At 48.1% G+C, this 17,868-nt stretch overlaps 1 protein-coding gene across 1 annotated transcript in view; it reads left to right on the top strand.

The window, feature by feature from the left end:
* Positions 1–7,752: 7,752 nt before the first annotated feature.
* The window catches only part of FCHSD2 (FCH and double SH3 domains 2), a 334,052-nt gene continuing 323,936 nt past the window's right edge, over positions 7,753–17,868 (top strand). The window contains exon 1 of the mRNA XM_072794507.1: positions 7,753–7,879. Coding sequence (XP_072650608.1) covers positions 7,865–7,879 — 15 coding nt within the window. The 5' untranslated portion in view covers positions 7,753–7,864. The remainder of the gene's footprint in view (positions 7,880–17,868) is intronic.

Here is a 17,868-nt window from a genome sequence, read left to right as displayed (position 1 = left end):
AGAGTCTTGTTTTGTTCCACCAGGGCCTATTTACATCTGATAACCTCAAGTGACTGCCAAAATGGAGAGGGCCTCCTTCTTGGCAAAGTCCTGCCCCAAGGACAAAAAGTGAGACACTTCCTGCCACTGTTACACTTGGCCTCCTCCAGTTAGTACCCCAGAAGGGAAGTGACTTCAATGACCATGAGTCAGGGACATTTTACACTGCACCACCAGGTTCCTCATAAAACCCTAAAGACTTTTGGGCGGGGCAGGGCAGGGAAGGAAGGACCAAGAGAAAGTACCCTCACACATGAGCACCCTCCATGCCCATATACCTCACTAGCTGCATTACCTCCAGTAACTTCTCTCTGACAAAAGAACTCTATAAGGTAAAATTGTTAAGAAAAAAACAAACAAACAAAAAAATATCCAGGCCAACCACAGTGAGATACCACCATACTCATTAGGATGGTTGTTATTATAAAATAATAAGAAGGAAAATAACAGGTATCTCTAGCCAGTGTCCCCAGGAGAAATCAGAACCTTAGAGCATTGCTGGCAGGAACATAAAATGGTGAAGCCACTATTGAAAAACAGTATAGGGATCCCTGGGTGGCGCAGCGGTTTGGCGCCTGCCTTTGGCCCAGGGCGCGATCCTGGAGACCCGGGATCGAATCCCACGTCGGGCTCCCGGTGCATGGAGCCTGCTTCTCCCTCTGCCTGTGTCTCTGTGCCTCTCTCTCTCTCTCTGTGACTATCATAAATAAATAAAAATTTAAAAAAAAAAAAAAAAAAAAAAGGAAAACAGTATAGTGGTTCCTCAAAGAGTTAAACTTAGAATTGCCCTATGATCCGGCAATTTCACTTCTTTGTATACCCAAAAGAATTGAAAGCTGAGACTCAAAAGATATTTGTATATCCATGTTCATAGAAGCAATGTTCATAAGAGCCAAAAGATGAAAACAACTTAAGTGTCCACCGACAGATGGATGGATCAACAAAATGTGATGTAGCCATACAATGGAATAGTACTCAGTCTTAAAAAGGAACGAAGTTCTGACACCTGCTACAAGGTGGATGAACTTTAAAGACATTATAATCAGTAAAATAAGCCAGACAAATATAGGATGATTCCACTGACACGAGGTACTAGAACAGGCAAATTCATAGAGATGGAAAGTAGAATAACAGGGTACCAGGGGCTGGTTATTAGTTTGATAGGTACAGAGTTCCTGTTTGGGATGATGGAAAATCTCTGGAAATACATAGTTGTGATGGTTGCACGACATCATGAATGTACTTATTGCCATCAAATTGTACACCCGAAATGGTTAAAATGGTAAATTTGTTTGTCCACAAAACACAATATACCCAAGCTACTCTTTTTTTTTACCACAAAACACAATATACCCAAGCTACTCTTCTTTGCCCAAAGCAAACATTTGGTAGCTTTACTTCAGTTCAAAGGCCCTCCCTGCTCAAAGGTGTGATTTTTGAAGGGGTCAAAGCAGGCTGTGCCCTCAGTTCCATTAGCTGTACTGGGGCAGAGAGATGTTTTTCTTACTCTGTGGCTATGAGATGAGAGAGGATGAGGATATGGGAGCACCAAGTGAGCACCCAGTGCACAGAGAAAATTTCTTCCACTTCGTCCTGCCTATATACTGTCTTGACTGGAGGGCTTCTAAGGGTTAGAGCCTACTTTTTTATTGTGCAGATGGGAAAACTGAGTCTCACAGAGGAGGCATAACCTGTCCAAATGTATATACTTTTCCTGACTCACCGCCCAGTGCTCTTTCCCCTGGGCTGAGTTGCTGAGAACAGACCACTTTGGGACAGGGCCTTGTTTCTCTGGGAAGTGATGACCTATGACCTCTGGGCTCTGAAGACTCTTCAGCTAGGCCTGGATGGGGATCAAGCTACTGAAAGTTAGGATGCCCTCACACCCAGGTGAAAAGGCTGCCACTTCCACCCAGATCTGGCGGAGATCCTCCACCTATCCCCAAGCATTTCCCTACCTATTCGCCCTCCTTTGGCCTCCCCTACCCTATTGTGCTCCCACTCACTTCTCTAACCTGTGTCCCCAGGAGACCCCTTTAGGTAAAGGATGACAAGACAGAACAAATTGATGGGTCAGGACAGCAGGGTGCCCAGATTCATTCATCCAGTCCCAAAACTGTCAAGAGTCTGCCAAGTTTCTGGTGAACACTGACTAGAGGGCAAGCATGACTAGAGTCCAGGGTCAGGGGGCCTACAGACACTTCCTCCTACTCCAGCTGCTTCACCAGGCCTAAAATTCCCAGCCGAGGGACAGAGCTTCAAACCTTTTCCCATCAAGGCAGAGAGGTTTAATAGAACACTTCTCCTAGCCCTGGGAGGCAAACAGCAAGTTTACACCAGAACTACCCTAATGAAAAAGGCCTGAGGGCCAGATTTAACCTGGAGCACAGCCCCTCACCGAGCAGTGCCCAGCATGGAGCTGATTTCCCAAAAGTTCTGTTGAATTAAAAAGCTCTTAGCTACAAGAGAATGTCATCTCCACCATGTCTGAGTTAACACAGGCATCAGGGAGTCTGGAGGGAAGATGGACAGAAAATATTTACAGTGGATCAACAGGAGAGACAGAGGTTGATACAGACCATGGGGTGAGGGATGAAGGCCCTGACCCTGTCTAGGGTGGAGGATCTGGGAGGGTTTCCTGACAGAGGGGATTCCTAACTTGAAAATCAAGGCAATCTGTGAAAATTAGGCAGGTCCAAAGGGTAGGAGAAAGAGAAAGGTGGTCAGGTCAGAGAAAGTAACTTCAGAACTGCCTGGGGCCCCCTGTGTCTTAAGACCCCAGTGTGAGCTGGGAAGGGAGTGGGTAGAGGAGAGGGTGGCACAGGTCCGTTGATGGAGGGATGAGTGGGGTGGGATATGATATGACCTGTTGGGGAGCCTCAGAAGAGAACCCCCAGGTGAGGGCTGAGCTTTCTGACCTTGTAAGAGCTCAGGATGTGGAATCCCAGCACTCTGGGAGGAGTCTCCAGGCTTTTGAGTTGTGTCTTAGCTGACAAGTTTGACTGGTTCAAAGAGCTCTCTTTGGCCTGGTGGCCTTCTTCCTGATGACCTCCAAACACCCCTGGGTGTCATCCTTTATCTTTGCCTGATATCTGCCTTCCTGGAGGCTCCACTTCTTGGCTTGTGTCTCTTCTCAGCAGCCCAGTGCAGCACTCCAATGGGTATGGTATGTGGTGGGTGGGGAGTCAGGGCTGGGGGGATGGGTGGGGATAAGATGGTAGCTTATCACAATTTGGAATCCTGTTTCCTGAGAGTCAGATGAGGTCATGGGGATTGTCTAACCCAAACTAACTATTTTACAAATGAAGAAATCTAGATGCACGTCGGGTAAGGAGTTGTCCAAGGCTATTAGTGAGCTGGGAACAGAGACAAAATTAGAACCCAGGCCTTCTGACCCTTTCTTTCTCTGCCCAGGATCTTGCAGGAAAGAAATACGTGCTTTATTTATTTATTTATTTAAGATTTTGTTTATTCATTTGAGACAGAGAGAGACAGAGAAAGAGAGAGCATGAACGAGGGAGAGAGGCAGAGTGAGAGGGAGAAGCAGACTCCCCATTGTGCAGGGAGCCTGACTTGGGGCTTTATCCCAGGACCCTGAGACCATGACCTGAGCCAAAGGCAGATGCTTAACTGACTGAACCACCAAGGCACCCCCAATAAACATTTTAGTAGAGCAGTGAGTCTCTGACTTGATAGGTTAACTTGAGACACTGCACTGAAATTAAATATGATCACTTTAGGAGATTCTTTGGCACTAATTTGCTGATAAACCCAGACATGGGCACTGAGACTTATAGAGCTGCTTCTTTTATTAGATGCTCTGAAATCCAACTAAGCCAGGATATTCTCATATTAATTTGTTTAGATTATCATTGAAGTGAAGGTCCTACATTTAAAAACTCAGGTAGAATATTTGTAGACATGCATGACTAAAGCTAGAAACCCTCAAGAAATCAAGGAGCCTGGTTTGAGAAATGCTGGGCTAGAAGGACAGACAATCCTGAGGAGGGGGTGGGAACAGGCCAGGTCTAAGCTGCAGAGTCAGTTGTGATGGGGCGCCTTGTGGGGCTGGACTCCTGCCCTCTGCTTACCCCACACCTTGGTCCTTGCCCTGTGACGGGACTTGGGAGTGTCTTTCCTGTGGTTTTGACTACGTGGAAATCTGCAGGTTCCAGACAGAGGTCTGAGTCCTTCCTGAGGGATCTTGAGTTGGATATGCCCCTTTCTTTGGGTCTTCATCTATAATACAATGGAGTGGATTTGCCAGGAGGAACCGATGGGGAAGGGGTTGGCCGAGGGGCAGAGGCATCCATTTGTTAGAGCTGCCACTGTAAACTGCACAGGTTTTCTGGTAGTGTTAGGTCCAGAGCTGAAAAGGAGTAAAGTAAGTACCCTTTACTCCAAATCTGAGACATCATCTTTAAGAGATAATGCAAGAGGAAAAGGTATGGCTCTAGAAAAAACTGGTAATCACCCTTTAGTTATAACCCAGAGCTTTCCTCCTAGCTTTTTGTCCACAGAGAATCATCTGGTCCTCCTGGCAGTGCTGGGAGACCAACAGTCCTCCTCCAAGCTCCCCCAGGCCCATTTGTCTTCCTCTGTTATTACTGTCTGTGCTCCTGTCCGTCTGCCACCCCTACCCCTCCAAGGAACCAGAGCCCAGAGCCTCAGGGATTGCTTGCTTTCTTTCTATATCCTTAGGGTCCAGCAGCTCACTTGTACCAGAGAAAGCACTCAAAGGACTAGCTGAAGGAATTAAAGTACTGAGTGCTGCAGACAAACATCCTTCCCCTGAGGCCCTGTAACAGCTTTGCACCTCACTACCCAGAAGGAAGCAGATCAGTGATCAATGGCAAGTCAGGGACACCAAAGCTCAAACACAATAGGCCTGGGCACTGGCCTCCAGGGACAGGGAGGGCCATCAGACCTTGATGAAGTAAGAACCAGCACTGGGGCCACCTTTTCTGGTTCATCCTCTGTTGGCCTCCCAGCTTCTTTGGCTCAGCGACGCCCAGGATTCCGGGCATGTCTGCCTCTGGCCTTCTAAAAATACTCCGGCTGCCCAACGCCTCCCAGATGTCTGAGAGCTGAGTCTGTGATTTCTGTGCTGGTAATGGGTCAAGCAGCTCAAGCCACTTCCTCTGCTCCCACCACCCACTGCCTCCCAACCCCTGTGAGGCAGGCGCGGGTAGAGGCCTGACGGCCTGAACCCAGAGATCTCAGACATTGTTGACTACAGTCCCTTATTGGAACAGATGGGAGAACTGAGGTCCATGGACTTGCCCAGGACACGTGGACACTAATGTTCTCTCCACCTCACTCCCCAGACTCTATTTATGCCTGCTGCCACTGCACTTCTCCAATGCTGCCTGCAGTCTATAAACTGGATCTGTCTTCCCCATTCCAGTTAAACTCCCAGAAGCCCCTGACAGCAGTGGTGGAGAGGATCCCTGTGGTCCTTATGGTCCCTGTAAGAGTGTCTAATCCAGAGCACACAGAAGTAGATGTAGATTGGATTAATGAAGTAGTGGCAGCCGGGGCTGTGCATGGTGACTGGGGTGGGGGTTGGGGTGGGGTGGGCGACAGAGCTGGGGTACTCATCCAGGGCCAGCCACTGTGATACTGTATGTCCTCATCAATTGCTCTAATTGGATCCTCAGTTTCATGGAGGCTGAATGAGATGGTGTCGAAGGACTGAGCCAGACCTTCTGAAGCCATGACCTGATGGACTGTTGAGAATTCCTATTCCTTCCTCTGCTCCATTGTGTGTAGGGAAGATGGCATGTCCACCCAGCTCTGGGATTTCAGCTTCTGCTCCTCCCTCCATGCCTCTGAATATCCCATCTCTGGTCCTATTTCCCTAGGTCCAGCCTTTCCAGTGGAGCCACCCTCTGACTCTACTGCCAGGTGCCTGGGGGTGAACACACCCCACAATGCCCCCCATTCCTTACTAACCATATGATCTTGGGTAAGGCATCGAAATTTTCAGGGCCTCAATTTCATCACCTTTGCAATGGAGAGAATAAGACCTACCTCAGAGAAACGTTAGTAGGGTCAAAGGAGATTCCATTTCTCAGATTTTAGGTCATAAATCTCCTTCCTCAGAAAGTCTTCCCTGACCTCCCTGAATAGCTCAGGTGACTTTGCCAGCTCTCTGGATCAGCCCTACCCCCAAGACCCCCTGTCCACATTGTGTAGTCATTGTCTCTCTATGCTGGCAGCAACTCGAGGCCAGGAGTACCAGAGCCCAGTATAGCATCTTCACAGATAAAGTGCATGGTAAGTTGGTTGAGCAACAAAGTGAGTAAATTTAATGCCTGGGGAAAAGCAAAGGGTTGTGCAGAAGCCAGAGAGTCTGATCTAGGTGGGGGTCTGCTTTTTTTTTTTAATTAAAATTAAAATTTTATTATTTTTTAAAATATTTCAACTCAATTTGCCAACATATAGTAGTATAACAGTGCTCATCTCATCATGTGTAGAAGGGCCTGCTTGAGGATAGGCTCTGGTGGTAGGAATACAGAGAGCTCCTTGGAGGTCCTTGGAACCCTTCCCTTCCTTCCCTGATGAATTCATCCTTCAAGATCCTAGGAAATCTCCTTCCTGGAGAAATCTGGTCACTGTCTCGCCTGGGCACATGACACATCCACTGTAGGATTTCTTTACATGTCCGTGTCCAGCCTCTGATGGTGAGTTCCCTGAAGACAAATCCTGTTGGATCTTCATTCATCAAGCACTGGATCTGGCATGAACCCAATAAAGGTTGCAGAGGGAAAAAATAGATGAAGAAATGATTTCTGAATTGGATTCCAGGTTCAAGTGCTTGATCATTTATGCCCCTCCTAGTCTTTGGGATGATATACATTACCAAAATGAGAGGCAGAGGGGCAGGCTATTGTCTTCCATCTGAAAACATCCTCCAAGGACATGTGGATTAAGCGTGAGCTGAGAAGAAAGATTGATAAAGAGCAGTGAAAATATATTCCCAAGCCCTGTCTTTCTTCCTGGACTTTTCTCTCTGTTGAAGAAAGGCCACAGAAACCAGACTTTAAGTATAAAAGGCCCCTGGGTATCCCAAAGATGTTCCTCAGGCACTTGGTCTGAGCTAATTTATTCATATTTTACACATTACTATTACACTTTGGTGATCTCGTTGTAGGCAGCTTTACGATTAGTTGGCAGCCTTGTTGGGGGTGAGAAGTTGCAGACAGGCCCTGGGAGAGAAGTACCTGATGGGTCAAGTAGAAGGGAGAGAGAAAAACAAAGTAGTATTACACCCGCAAAAGCACTTAAGGGCAACACAGATTGGGATCACTTAGTTCAGGGTCAAATAAATGCTCCTGGCTATATCACTGGATGTCTGCTCTGGGAAAATCCCTTTTTGGGCCTCAATCTCCCTATCTGCAAAAAAAGAACAGTTTCCATCAAAGGTTCTGAGAATTTATGATTCAGCAGAAGTTTCTTCACTTGAGGCCTTTCAATCCTCAACTATATAGGTCACAGGAGGTTTCAGCAAGGTCCAGGCTCCTATCTTCTGGAGTTTTGGGTAATGAGGCTTTTCTGCCACAAACTCCCAAGGGTAGAGACTGTCCTTAGGAGGAAGTCCACCACAAAGCTGTCTGGACTGCATCCCTAAGGAGACACAGAGTTCCCCAGGAGCTCGCACAGAGGCAGTGGCCCTTGGTGTGCTTGCTGCCTACGGAAGGAGTGAAAAGGAAGCTGGGTTTGAGTACAGCGGAAGTGCCTGAGGTCTGACAGTTGCTCTCAGTGCTCTGCAGCTAAGAGAGAAGTGAAACTGAGCATCTGGCAGCTTCTACCTTGAAAGCCCATGGGACAGCAACAGGTGAGGCCTAGTGCAGGCCTGCTCTCTGGTCCAGAGGTTGGCCACAGGCTAGGGGAGGTCCCTGGAGAGTAGGCTAACCCAAGGACTTGGGGGGAGGGCAGAGGCAAAAAGCCCTGAAGCTGGTTTGCATCCTTGGGCAAATCTCTGTGCCTCTTTGGGCCCAGTTTCCCTACTTGCAAAAATGGAATTGGGATTATATTTGCCTGTGCCATAGGTATTTCTGGAAGGGTGGGCATTGGGAATACAGAGACAGTTTGGTTAGAAGGAAATCTGGCCTGTTTCCTTTCAGCAAGGGACTCGTAGTCTGGTGGGGGATGGTTATAAAATCATTGGATAAATCATGATTATGAATGTACACACAGGTGCTGGAAAACTCAGCAGAGGGCACTTAACCCAGCCTGGGTACTCAGGGAGAGCTCCAGAGAAGTTTAAGTGACTTGCCCAAGGTCACATAGCAAAAAAGCAGTCCTGCTGGGCCAGACTTCAAAGGAAGGGAAGTTCAGAAAGACATAACTAAATAGAAATCTAGTTAGCCAGAGCTTAGTGCTGTCATCAAGATCTGAACCAGGCCTTCTAGAATGGGAGAATTAATTTTGGCCCGATGGCAGGAGGAAACAGGGTTTTTGAGTGGGGGTTTGGAGAGTAAACTTGAGTTTATCAGGCAGGGGAAAGGGGAAAAGGCTGAAAGCAGAGGGAACAGCATATTCAGAAGTGTGAAGTTGCTGAAAGAATTTGATGAGTTCTGGAAAAATGCATGTATATGTTGCATTGGGAATGAGCGTGTCTAAAATGGGGAACCTGATGACATCAGATAGGATGACAGGAGTCATGCGGTGGGGGGCCTGGAGCATCATGTAAGGAATGTGGGGCTTAATTTGTAGGGCAGGGGGAGCCATGGAAGTAGAGGAATGCATGGTCAAAATGGCCTATGTGAAGGCTTGCTCTTCTCTGGGAGGGCAGAGGAGCCTGGTAGGGGGAGAGGCAGGAATGATGGTAAGAAGGCAGTGACAGACGATAGTGGGTACCTACGTCAGTGTCAGGTCCAACTCCTGTTGAGAAATGGAAACCTTTTAGGAGCCTATAGCGGTATGGAGGAAATGAGAAACGAAACCTGGGCCCTACTATGGCTGTGGTCTGGGTAGATGTGGTTAGCAACAGAAGTGAAATGGTTGGGGTGACAGGCTGTGTGTCACCCCAACCCAGAGGAATGTGGGATACCTAGTGAGGGAAAGTGGGAGCCCTGATTCAGGCTAGGGCAGGGTGAATGGCTATGTCCTGAGGGAGGCCAAGGGGCAGTCTGCCACCGACCACTGTGTGCCCCACCTAGCCCTACCCCTCACTCTTGCCACTTCTCCCTGCCAAGCCTTGTTCAACTGTCTCCCGAGCTCAACTTTTCCTCCCTTTTCTTCCGGCCTTCCCAGAACCCTGCAGTTCCTGCCCAGTCCTCCTGGGAGCCTGCCCTGAGCGCTGCAGGCTCCTGGCTCCCCACAGCCCTGTCACCCACCCTGCCTAAGTGGGGGTGCACTCATGCTTGGTCTTGAAGCATGTTTTGTCCTGTGATCTTGGTTCACCAAGCCAGTCAACGTTACTTTGCTGCAGGTGCCTCTGGCTCATCAGACTCTGCCCACAGAAGTTCTTTAGGAGCAACAAGAAGTCAGAATCAGACTCTGGGGTCCCCAAAGAAGCCACGCTGCACATCCCTTCCCTCAAGCAGGCACACAGGAAGGCTGTTCATGGGCTTGGCTGGTTGGTTCTTTGTTCTGGGGGACGTGTTGAACTAATTGAGCCAAGTAGGCAGATCCAGGTGGAGGGTCCTCTATTAGTCAGGAGGACAGCAGGAAGAAATCTGCCTCTCAGGTTCAAGTGAAGAGACTTACCAAAGGATCTGCTGTGCTGATTGGGATGTAGGCAGATGAAGGGAACAAACAGAAGGATGGTGAGGCACCCACCCAGAGACTAGGGCTGAGGGAGGGACAGGAATCATGTCACTGGAGCCCACTGGGAAGTAGAGCTGCCTGGCAGGAATGGGATCAAGAAGGGAGTGAGGAAGGCAGAGGGAGCAGAGGGAGAAATAGTCCCAGCTTCCCTCATCTTTCATCCTCTGGTATCCTGCTGTTTCTCATTATCCAAACCCAAGTGGAACCCAGTGGGCAAAGGGGCCTGGTGTTGCAGACCAAAGTTCCCAGCCTCCTAGGGCACAATGTAGGGCCAAGGGTCTGGGGGCAGGGGGTGGTTGGTAAAAATATAGATGAACTATCTCCAGATATGCCTGAAAAATTGTCATTCAGATGGACTATCTGGATGATGCCTATGGCCTTGATTCAGTCATTTATGATCAGTTCTGGGTTAGAGAAGGTTTATCCAGCTGCCTCAGAGAGAAAAGACCAGCCTTCACCTTTATGTTAATTTTGTTACCATTTAGAAAGCACTGTCTAGTCTTGATCACTATAGGACTAGAGCATGATGGAGCCAAGGGAGCCTCGAGGATAGCTATCCCAATTTCCGCAGTGACTGAGGCCCAGAGAGGGTGAGAGCCGGGCCCAGGGCCACAGGACCCATGTGAGATGACTTTTGAGAGGTGTGCAGTAACCAATTACACAGTTAAGGACACATAGCTAGGAAGTAGCAGTCAAAATTCAAACTGATCAGTCTGACTTAAAACTTGACCAAGCCCTTTTTTTTTTTAATTTATTTTTTATTGGTGTTCAATTTACTAACATACAGAATAACCCCCAGTGCCCGTCACCCATTAAAACTTGACCAAGCCCTTAACCAGGCCCCCAAGCTGAGTGCCCAAGAGGAGGGGCTGGGAAGAAAGGCACTGGAGTTAGTGTGACCCAGTCCAAAGTGCCATCTTTCAGACCTGCCCACTCTCTCCTTTATCATCGGTATACTTACCTCACAAACCTCCACCTGGGAGGAGTAGCAATGAGGTCACAGGACCAGTACAGTGTGAGGACAGAGGGGCTGAATATGAACAGGAAGGCCTGTCTGGGCCTTTGGGCACACCCTTCCTTAGAGTGCTGTCTTAGGCCTTCTATTTTGTGACCTGGCTGCCCACACTTAATGTTGAATGGCTGGTAAACATTTAGGACTTCAGGCCTTCAAATCCATCTATCCAGTGTGCCTTGGGGCTGGGGATACAGTGACAAACAAGATCTCCTCCAGAGGTCTGTGGGGATGGAAGCACTGGTAGGATGGGTGAGATGAGCAATATACATGCCTATTACAGAGTGTGATAAATATTATAAAGAAACATCACTTTTCAAAATTTAGAGCACATATCCAAGCGGGACACCCAAGACTGCAGTCCACCTTTATAGGCTCATTTCTTGGAATACTCAGACTGTTCTCAAACATGGCTCAGCCCACCCAGCCTGTGGTGTTTGCTCTCCTGAGAGTGTCTAACTCCCTGCATCAAGACCCACTTCCAGGGCAGCTTCCTGGGGCCCCTGTTTTAGACTGAGGCAGCCTTCCCCACATGGAACTACTATAGTACTTTGGTTCTGTGCTTTGAAATTTCTTATTCAGGCTTAAACAATAGCAAGGGGATTCTAAGTCTTGTCTGTTACTTTAGTTTTCCATTCTCCCCTTCCTGAGCATTATGGGTGCAGTAACCATTTGATCAACTATGACAGCCGAGTTCCCAAGAGGAGGGGCTGTGTGAGTCCAGAAACTATGATAGAGTAGTTAATCTCTGATCTGGAGTAGGAACATCTGGGTTCAAATCCAACTTCTTACTAATTATGTGATCATGGGCAAGTTACTTAACCTGAGCCTCAGTTTCTCTATCCTCAAAGTCAAGACAATTGGATACAATAAGAATAATGGGTTAACACAGTCAAGTCCTCAGAGCTGTGTTTGGTACTCCAAAAGCATGCAAGAAATGTTAGTTATTGTTATTATAGCTATTATTAGGAGCTAGTGGGTGTGCTTGTAAACAACTCCTCACACCCAAGCAAAGCTGGTGCAGACACAGAGGCTCAACACATAGCAGCACTTAGAGATGGGGCAGGGTGGGGAACTGAAACTCCATTTTAGAGATGAATGGCAACTCAGAAGGCAGGGCATTTATTTGTCTAACAAATACTTTTTTGGGCAATTTCCACATGTCTGGCACTGCCTCTCTTCCCACATCAAACTTACTGAATCCTTAGAGGAGGGCCCTGTGTTTTAAACAAGTACCCCTAAGTGATTCTCAAGCTTCAGGCAAGTCTGGGTAAATGCTTAAATTGTAGGATAGCACTGCAAACATTTTGCCACATCCCAAGTTTGGATTGGGTTTTATGGGGGATACCATCTTCTGCTGGCAGATTGGCATAGCAGTTAACAGCAGACCCTGGGCCTACCCTATTTAGGTAGAAATCTCAGGTTGCCACTTATTGGCTATATGACCTTAGGGTAAAATGGGTCTAATAATAGTACCTACTTCAAAGTTGTTGTGAGAATTAAATTATTTAAGTGAATGCTGACACATAGTAACTATTATAAAGTATAAGCTATTATTATTACTGTGCCCAGTGTAGACAAGCATCAGAGAGAAGGCGGGGGTGGTGGATTTGATGCTTCTTATCTGAGGATTGGCTCTGCCTAGAGCGTTGGCGGTGTCTGTCTCTTCGGAGAGACTCACCACCTGCTCCCTTCCTCTGGAAGATCTTTCCTGAGCCAGGGAATTCCCTCCCGTAGCGCCGACAACAGCTCCCAGCTTTTGATGCCACGTGCTCTGCCCACAGCAGCATGATGAGAAATTAGATCACTTCTCTGGGCCAAGACCGGGCTGGAAAGACAGGCAGGTTTAGGGGTTGGAATGTCCATTTAGGAGCCCCTGAAAATGAGAGGGGGAATACAGGTCCTGGGGAAGCTCCTCTCCACAGCCTGGGCCAGTTTTGGCCAAGGGTGGTGCTCAGCTTATTCAGGCCACAGGCCACAGGCCATGGGTGTGTGGATGTGCTGTAGACAGGGGCAGGGCGGGTGCCCAGGGCGGGAAGGCAGGATGCCAGCCCTCCAGGACACTCATTTTGGCCCACTGCCCTCCAGCAGGGAGCAGACAAATGTGTTTTGTTTTGGCATTAACTGGGCAGGCTGTGGGAAAAGAGGCAGTGGGCTTCCCAGGTTGAGTGGGGCCGTCTCCTTTCACAGGCCAGGGCACAGTGATTGCAGAGCTGCCACCTCCCCATCCTGCTGTCCCTCCCCTACAACTCCATCTCCTTCTGCTGGTCACTGCCTGACCCCCATTGCCCAGCTCAACCTGGGGGGGGGGTCCCCTACATGGAAGGGACTCTCAAGGAATAGCATCTCAAGCCTTCAGGCTGGGCTTTAAAGAAACCCCCTGGTGGAAGTCCCTGTGTTACAGATGAGGAAACGAAGGTTAAGGGAGGGCTGGGACTTCCCGGGTCTTCACAGTGAGTCAGGGGCAAAACTGGGACTGTAGTTGGGCTCCACACCCTCCCGTGGGAATTCCTCTTTTTTTTGTGTTTTGTTTTTTAAATTTACAAACAAAACCAGAGCAAAATGAAGGGAAACTGAAGGAAAACACATGCACACACAAAAGAAACTCACATTGGTGGGCCAGCAGGGTTGCAGGCGTTTTATATAAACATTCCCATTTCACTCCCACCACAACCCTGCAAAAAGTCATTATTCCCCTTTTAAGGACAAAGGACAAGGGAACTCAGCTGAAAAGAGATCCTGGTCAAGAACCCAAAGCTAGGCAGAAGAGGAACTAAACATCTAGCCCAGGTTTGCCTGACCCTAAATCTCTGGGATGTCAGTGCTCCTCCCAAACCTGACTGTTTTATCCATTGGCCTAAGTTTCGCAGAGTTGTAATCACAGTGCAGCTCCTGGTGGGAAGGCCCTGGTTTATGCCCCACCTAGGCAGTCATTCAACCTTCCCTGATGCATCCCAAGACGGGCAGTCACTAGCTTACGTAGCTCCTCAGTTCTTTGCAGATCACTTAGCTGTTATTTCACTTCACCTGTACCACCTCCCTAGGAGGAAAGACCAAATGTGTGATGTGCCAAAAAGGTCACCTTCAGCAAGTGCCTGGCAAAGACAAGACTAGAACTTTGGTTTCCTGCTTCCTGATATCAAAACCATGTGACTGTCAGCTCCTACTATAGCCCTGGGACTGGCTGTCCCTCACTGCCACACAAGCTGTAACATTCCCTGGCACCAGCTGACCAGATAATTCCCTGTCTCAGTGACTGCCTTAGATTCCTGCTACTACCTGGTGGAATCTGGGTCTCTAGGACTCTCCTGACCTGCATATTCTGGACTCACTGCTATGACCTTTGGTCCGTGGGTTGAGATTGAGAGTTCCTGGAGTACAGGGCCTGGGTCTTATTCCAGAGACCTACTTATGACTGAGCTCAGAATAAGGGACTTGTTGGGTGATGCTGGATGGAATCCAAGGTCTAGTACTGCCACAGACTCACTTTGTGTCCTAGGGAGAGCCCCTGCCTTCTTCTGCTGATCTCTAATCTTGAAGTCTCATTTGAGTGGGCTGATTCTGTCTTGAGAGCTAATGGAGGCATGCTCCCATATATACCAGGCTTATCAGAGGGCTGTGTTGAGGGGATTAGCCCAGGCAGAAGCAAAAGCTTATATGTGAGGTGAGGTAGGGGTGAGGTGGGTGTGGGGTGTGGAAAGGTGGGGAGCGGAAATACAGGGAGAAAGGTGACAAGGGTAGAAGGGAGGTAAATGGGGCTAGACTGTGTTGTTTGTAGCAGCATTGCCAAGTAGCCTCAGTGGGGCTCAAACAGGGAATAGCTAGCATCTGGATAGGCTAAAGGTATTCCTAAGCAGCCTATGCCAATGTGAGTGTGGGATAATGATACAGCAGGAAAGGGAGTAGAGAGTACTGTGAACCTTAGCTACAGGGAGGGTGGGAGGTGACTTGGTGCAGCATGGGCATATGGGATGGTGGCCTTGGATGCAGAGCCTTGGATGGAGTGTAGGTCTGTCCTAGATGGCCAATCTGAACCATGGTAGGGTGCTGTTAACATTCTAGTCCTGCTCAAGGGCTGCTGTACACTTCTCATTCCTGGAGTTTCTCCTGGGAGCCCTGTGGAATACTGGTATAGCTCATCTTCCAATGCCTACCCATATGCCTGCTCTAAACCAGCTTTTAACCCTGGCTCTCACTTAAATTTGGAATCACATTCCTTCTGGGAGATTGTACAGCAGCATGTACCCTGGAGAAAGAGCATAGTTTCAGAGCCAGAGAGAGCCAGGGACCAAGCCTTGCTCTCCTGTGCTAGCTGTATGACCTTAGGCTACTCATTTCACTTCTGATCCTCAGTCTGTGAATCTGTGAAATGGGGTCATATGTACCACAAGAAGTTGCACAGGTTAAAAATAATGTAAACAACGTGCCTACTTCAATGCCTGAAACACAGAAGAGGCAAAATGAGTGGTAGCTGTTATTAACTCCTTCCCTGAGTAAGAATCCCATCTGTAGCCTCCTTGATGGAAGGGAGCCAACAGCTACTTTCAGTGCCCTAGGGATGGGGGAGTTCAGCTCCTCTAGGGGTAGCTCTGCCTGGAAAACCTTCTTCCTTAGACGCAGCTAAGACCTGTCCTAGTTGTGTCTCTGGGGCTATAATGCATGTTGCTCTGGGGCCACAGGACAGCTCTGTGGCATTACCCCAAACAATCTCAAGAGATCCTACATTTGGTAACACAGTGCTTGCCTGCACTGCAGGGAGCAAGGCTCTGGAAGTTCCCAGCCTAGTTCAAAGGGATATCTTTTAAGTCAGTCTTACATAAATCATAGAAATCCCTTTCCCCATCCCTGTGGAGTTTGGAATATATGGATCGTATCCTCCTGAGTCTACTTTTTTCCTGGGTGAACTCTCTCAATTCCTTTGAACAAGAGGCAAATGGGAGAATTAGATTCTGGTCCCAAATCCATCACTTCAGGGTAAATTATTTATCTTCACTGAGCCTCCAGTTCCTCATTTGTAAAATGAACAAAATAACACTCTCACGTAAGCTCAGAAAAGTAAGGCAAAAGTTTGGGTTCTGGGAAAGGCACTTAGTAAATGTTCAACATATTTAAAACAAACAAACAAACACATTTTTGAAAAAGCAGTTAGCAGGTCATCTGGTATTGCCCCTTAGCTTTTAAAAAATTTTTAAGGGATCCCTGGGTGGCGCAGCGGTTTGGCGCCTGCCTTTGGCCCAGGGCGCGATCCTGGAGACCCGGGATCGAATCCCACGTCGGGCTCCCGGTGCATGGAGCCTGCTTCTCCCTCTGCCTGTGTCTCTGCCTCTCTTTCTCTCTCTGTGACTATCATAAATAAATAAAACTTAAAAAAATATTAAAAAAAAAATAAAAATAAAAAATTTTTAAATTCAATTAATTAACATATAATGTATTATGAGTTTCAGAGGTAGAGGTCAGTCAGGCCCTTTTTATCATACCTCCAAAGGAAATCATCCTAGAAAGTCTATGCCTTCCTGGTTTAAAATAATAGTAAATTAGGTGGAGGATTTCCTCCTAAACCCACAAAATAGAACCCCAGAGTGTACTTCATCTGTGAAGAGCCTACTAAGTTCCTGGCTCATTCACTTACTTTATTCCACAGCTGGGGACCAGAATCTGGAGAAGGCCCAGCATATCAATGGTAGAGGCTGGATCCCAAATCTCCCAACATCTAGCAGTTTTATCTAGTCCTCACTTCCAGGAAAAGGAGGCGAAGGGTGGATGATCTCTGGGCCAGACTAGTTCTGCCCAGGACAAAGATCCAGCAAATCTTTGTTAAGCACCTTCTGCATGATGCTGCATCTGGACAAGCATTTTTACCCCTCCTCGACTAGCATAGTGTCATTCATGAAATGGCTGGTCTGGAACTCAGCCTTCCTGAAATCTGAGGAGGATTGTCTTGCTAACCTCTGTATCCTCAGTGTCTGACACAAGGCTTGGCACAAAGCGGGATCTTAGCAAATATCTTTTGAATGAATGATGAATCTGTAAGCATTTATTGAGTGCTATGTACCAGGCCCTGTGGCAGAAGAAATTTTATTTAATGCAACAAGCCTGCAGGGCTGGTATTATATCCCCATTTTACAAATGAGAAAATAAAGGCTGAAAGCAGTGAAACTGACTAGCTCAAGGCCTCTCAATTAATCGGTACTGGAGCTGAGATTGGAGCCCAGCCTGGATACCTCTGGCTTGGGCTCTCGCTGCTGCCCCACAGGGCAGCTGAGCATCCACCCACCTGTTCCCAGATAGTGATAGGACTCTGGTGAAGGGCCTACTTTCGAATTGCCTCAAGGAAACCAGAAAAAGCGAGCCTGATCAATGAGTTCCCTCACAATCTGACTCATGCAGAATTCTGATTCTATCACCTTCCTGTGTGAATGACCTGGATTCAAGTTCCTCTTCCCAATTTCTGACTACTTGTGGGGCCTTGGCAATATGCCTGGGTCTCTCCAGGCCTCACTCACTTTCCTCTTTTGCCTAATGACACTTCTGAGAACAGGTGTCCGGGACCCCCAATTCTGATAAAAGCGTGGGGCGATCTAGTTCACCTCCACACATCCATGTGGCTCCAGAGGAGGTTATTTTCGTTCTTCTAAGGACCCCAAGGGAAGCTGATACCACTATCCCCAGATGGTTTGGACAAGACAGAAACATGGGTGGTGGCGGCTGCCTGGATGAACAGCCTCCTTGGCAGATGAGGAAGGCAGAGCTCCCCCAGCCAGTCAGAGGCGGAGTGGACTGACACCCAGGGGTCCTGACTCCCAGACTAGAGCTTCCCCCATTGCTCTGCTGCCTCCTCTAGATTTTTTCCTCATGGTTATCATCTGCACCCAAAGAACCCTTCGTGACCCAGAGATTCCAGTCTTGCTCTGTGACCTACAGACAGTCTCCCATCTTCTCTGGGCACTTAGCCGCCCCATCTGTGAACTGGGGATCCCGGTCTTAACGAGTCCGTCCTCTTTGACTTGAGTGCCTTGTAGCGGAGAGCCGTTTGCTTCTCG

This window comes from Canis lupus, chromosome 23, assembly GCF_048164855.1.
Source record: "Canis lupus baileyi chromosome 23, mCanLup2.hap1, whole genome shotgun sequence".
Taxonomy (NCBI): domain Eukaryota; kingdom Metazoa; phylum Chordata; class Mammalia; order Carnivora; family Canidae; genus Canis; species Canis lupus.
Note: the sequence above shows the minus strand (reverse complement) of the source record. Positions and strands in the feature narration are given on the sequence as shown.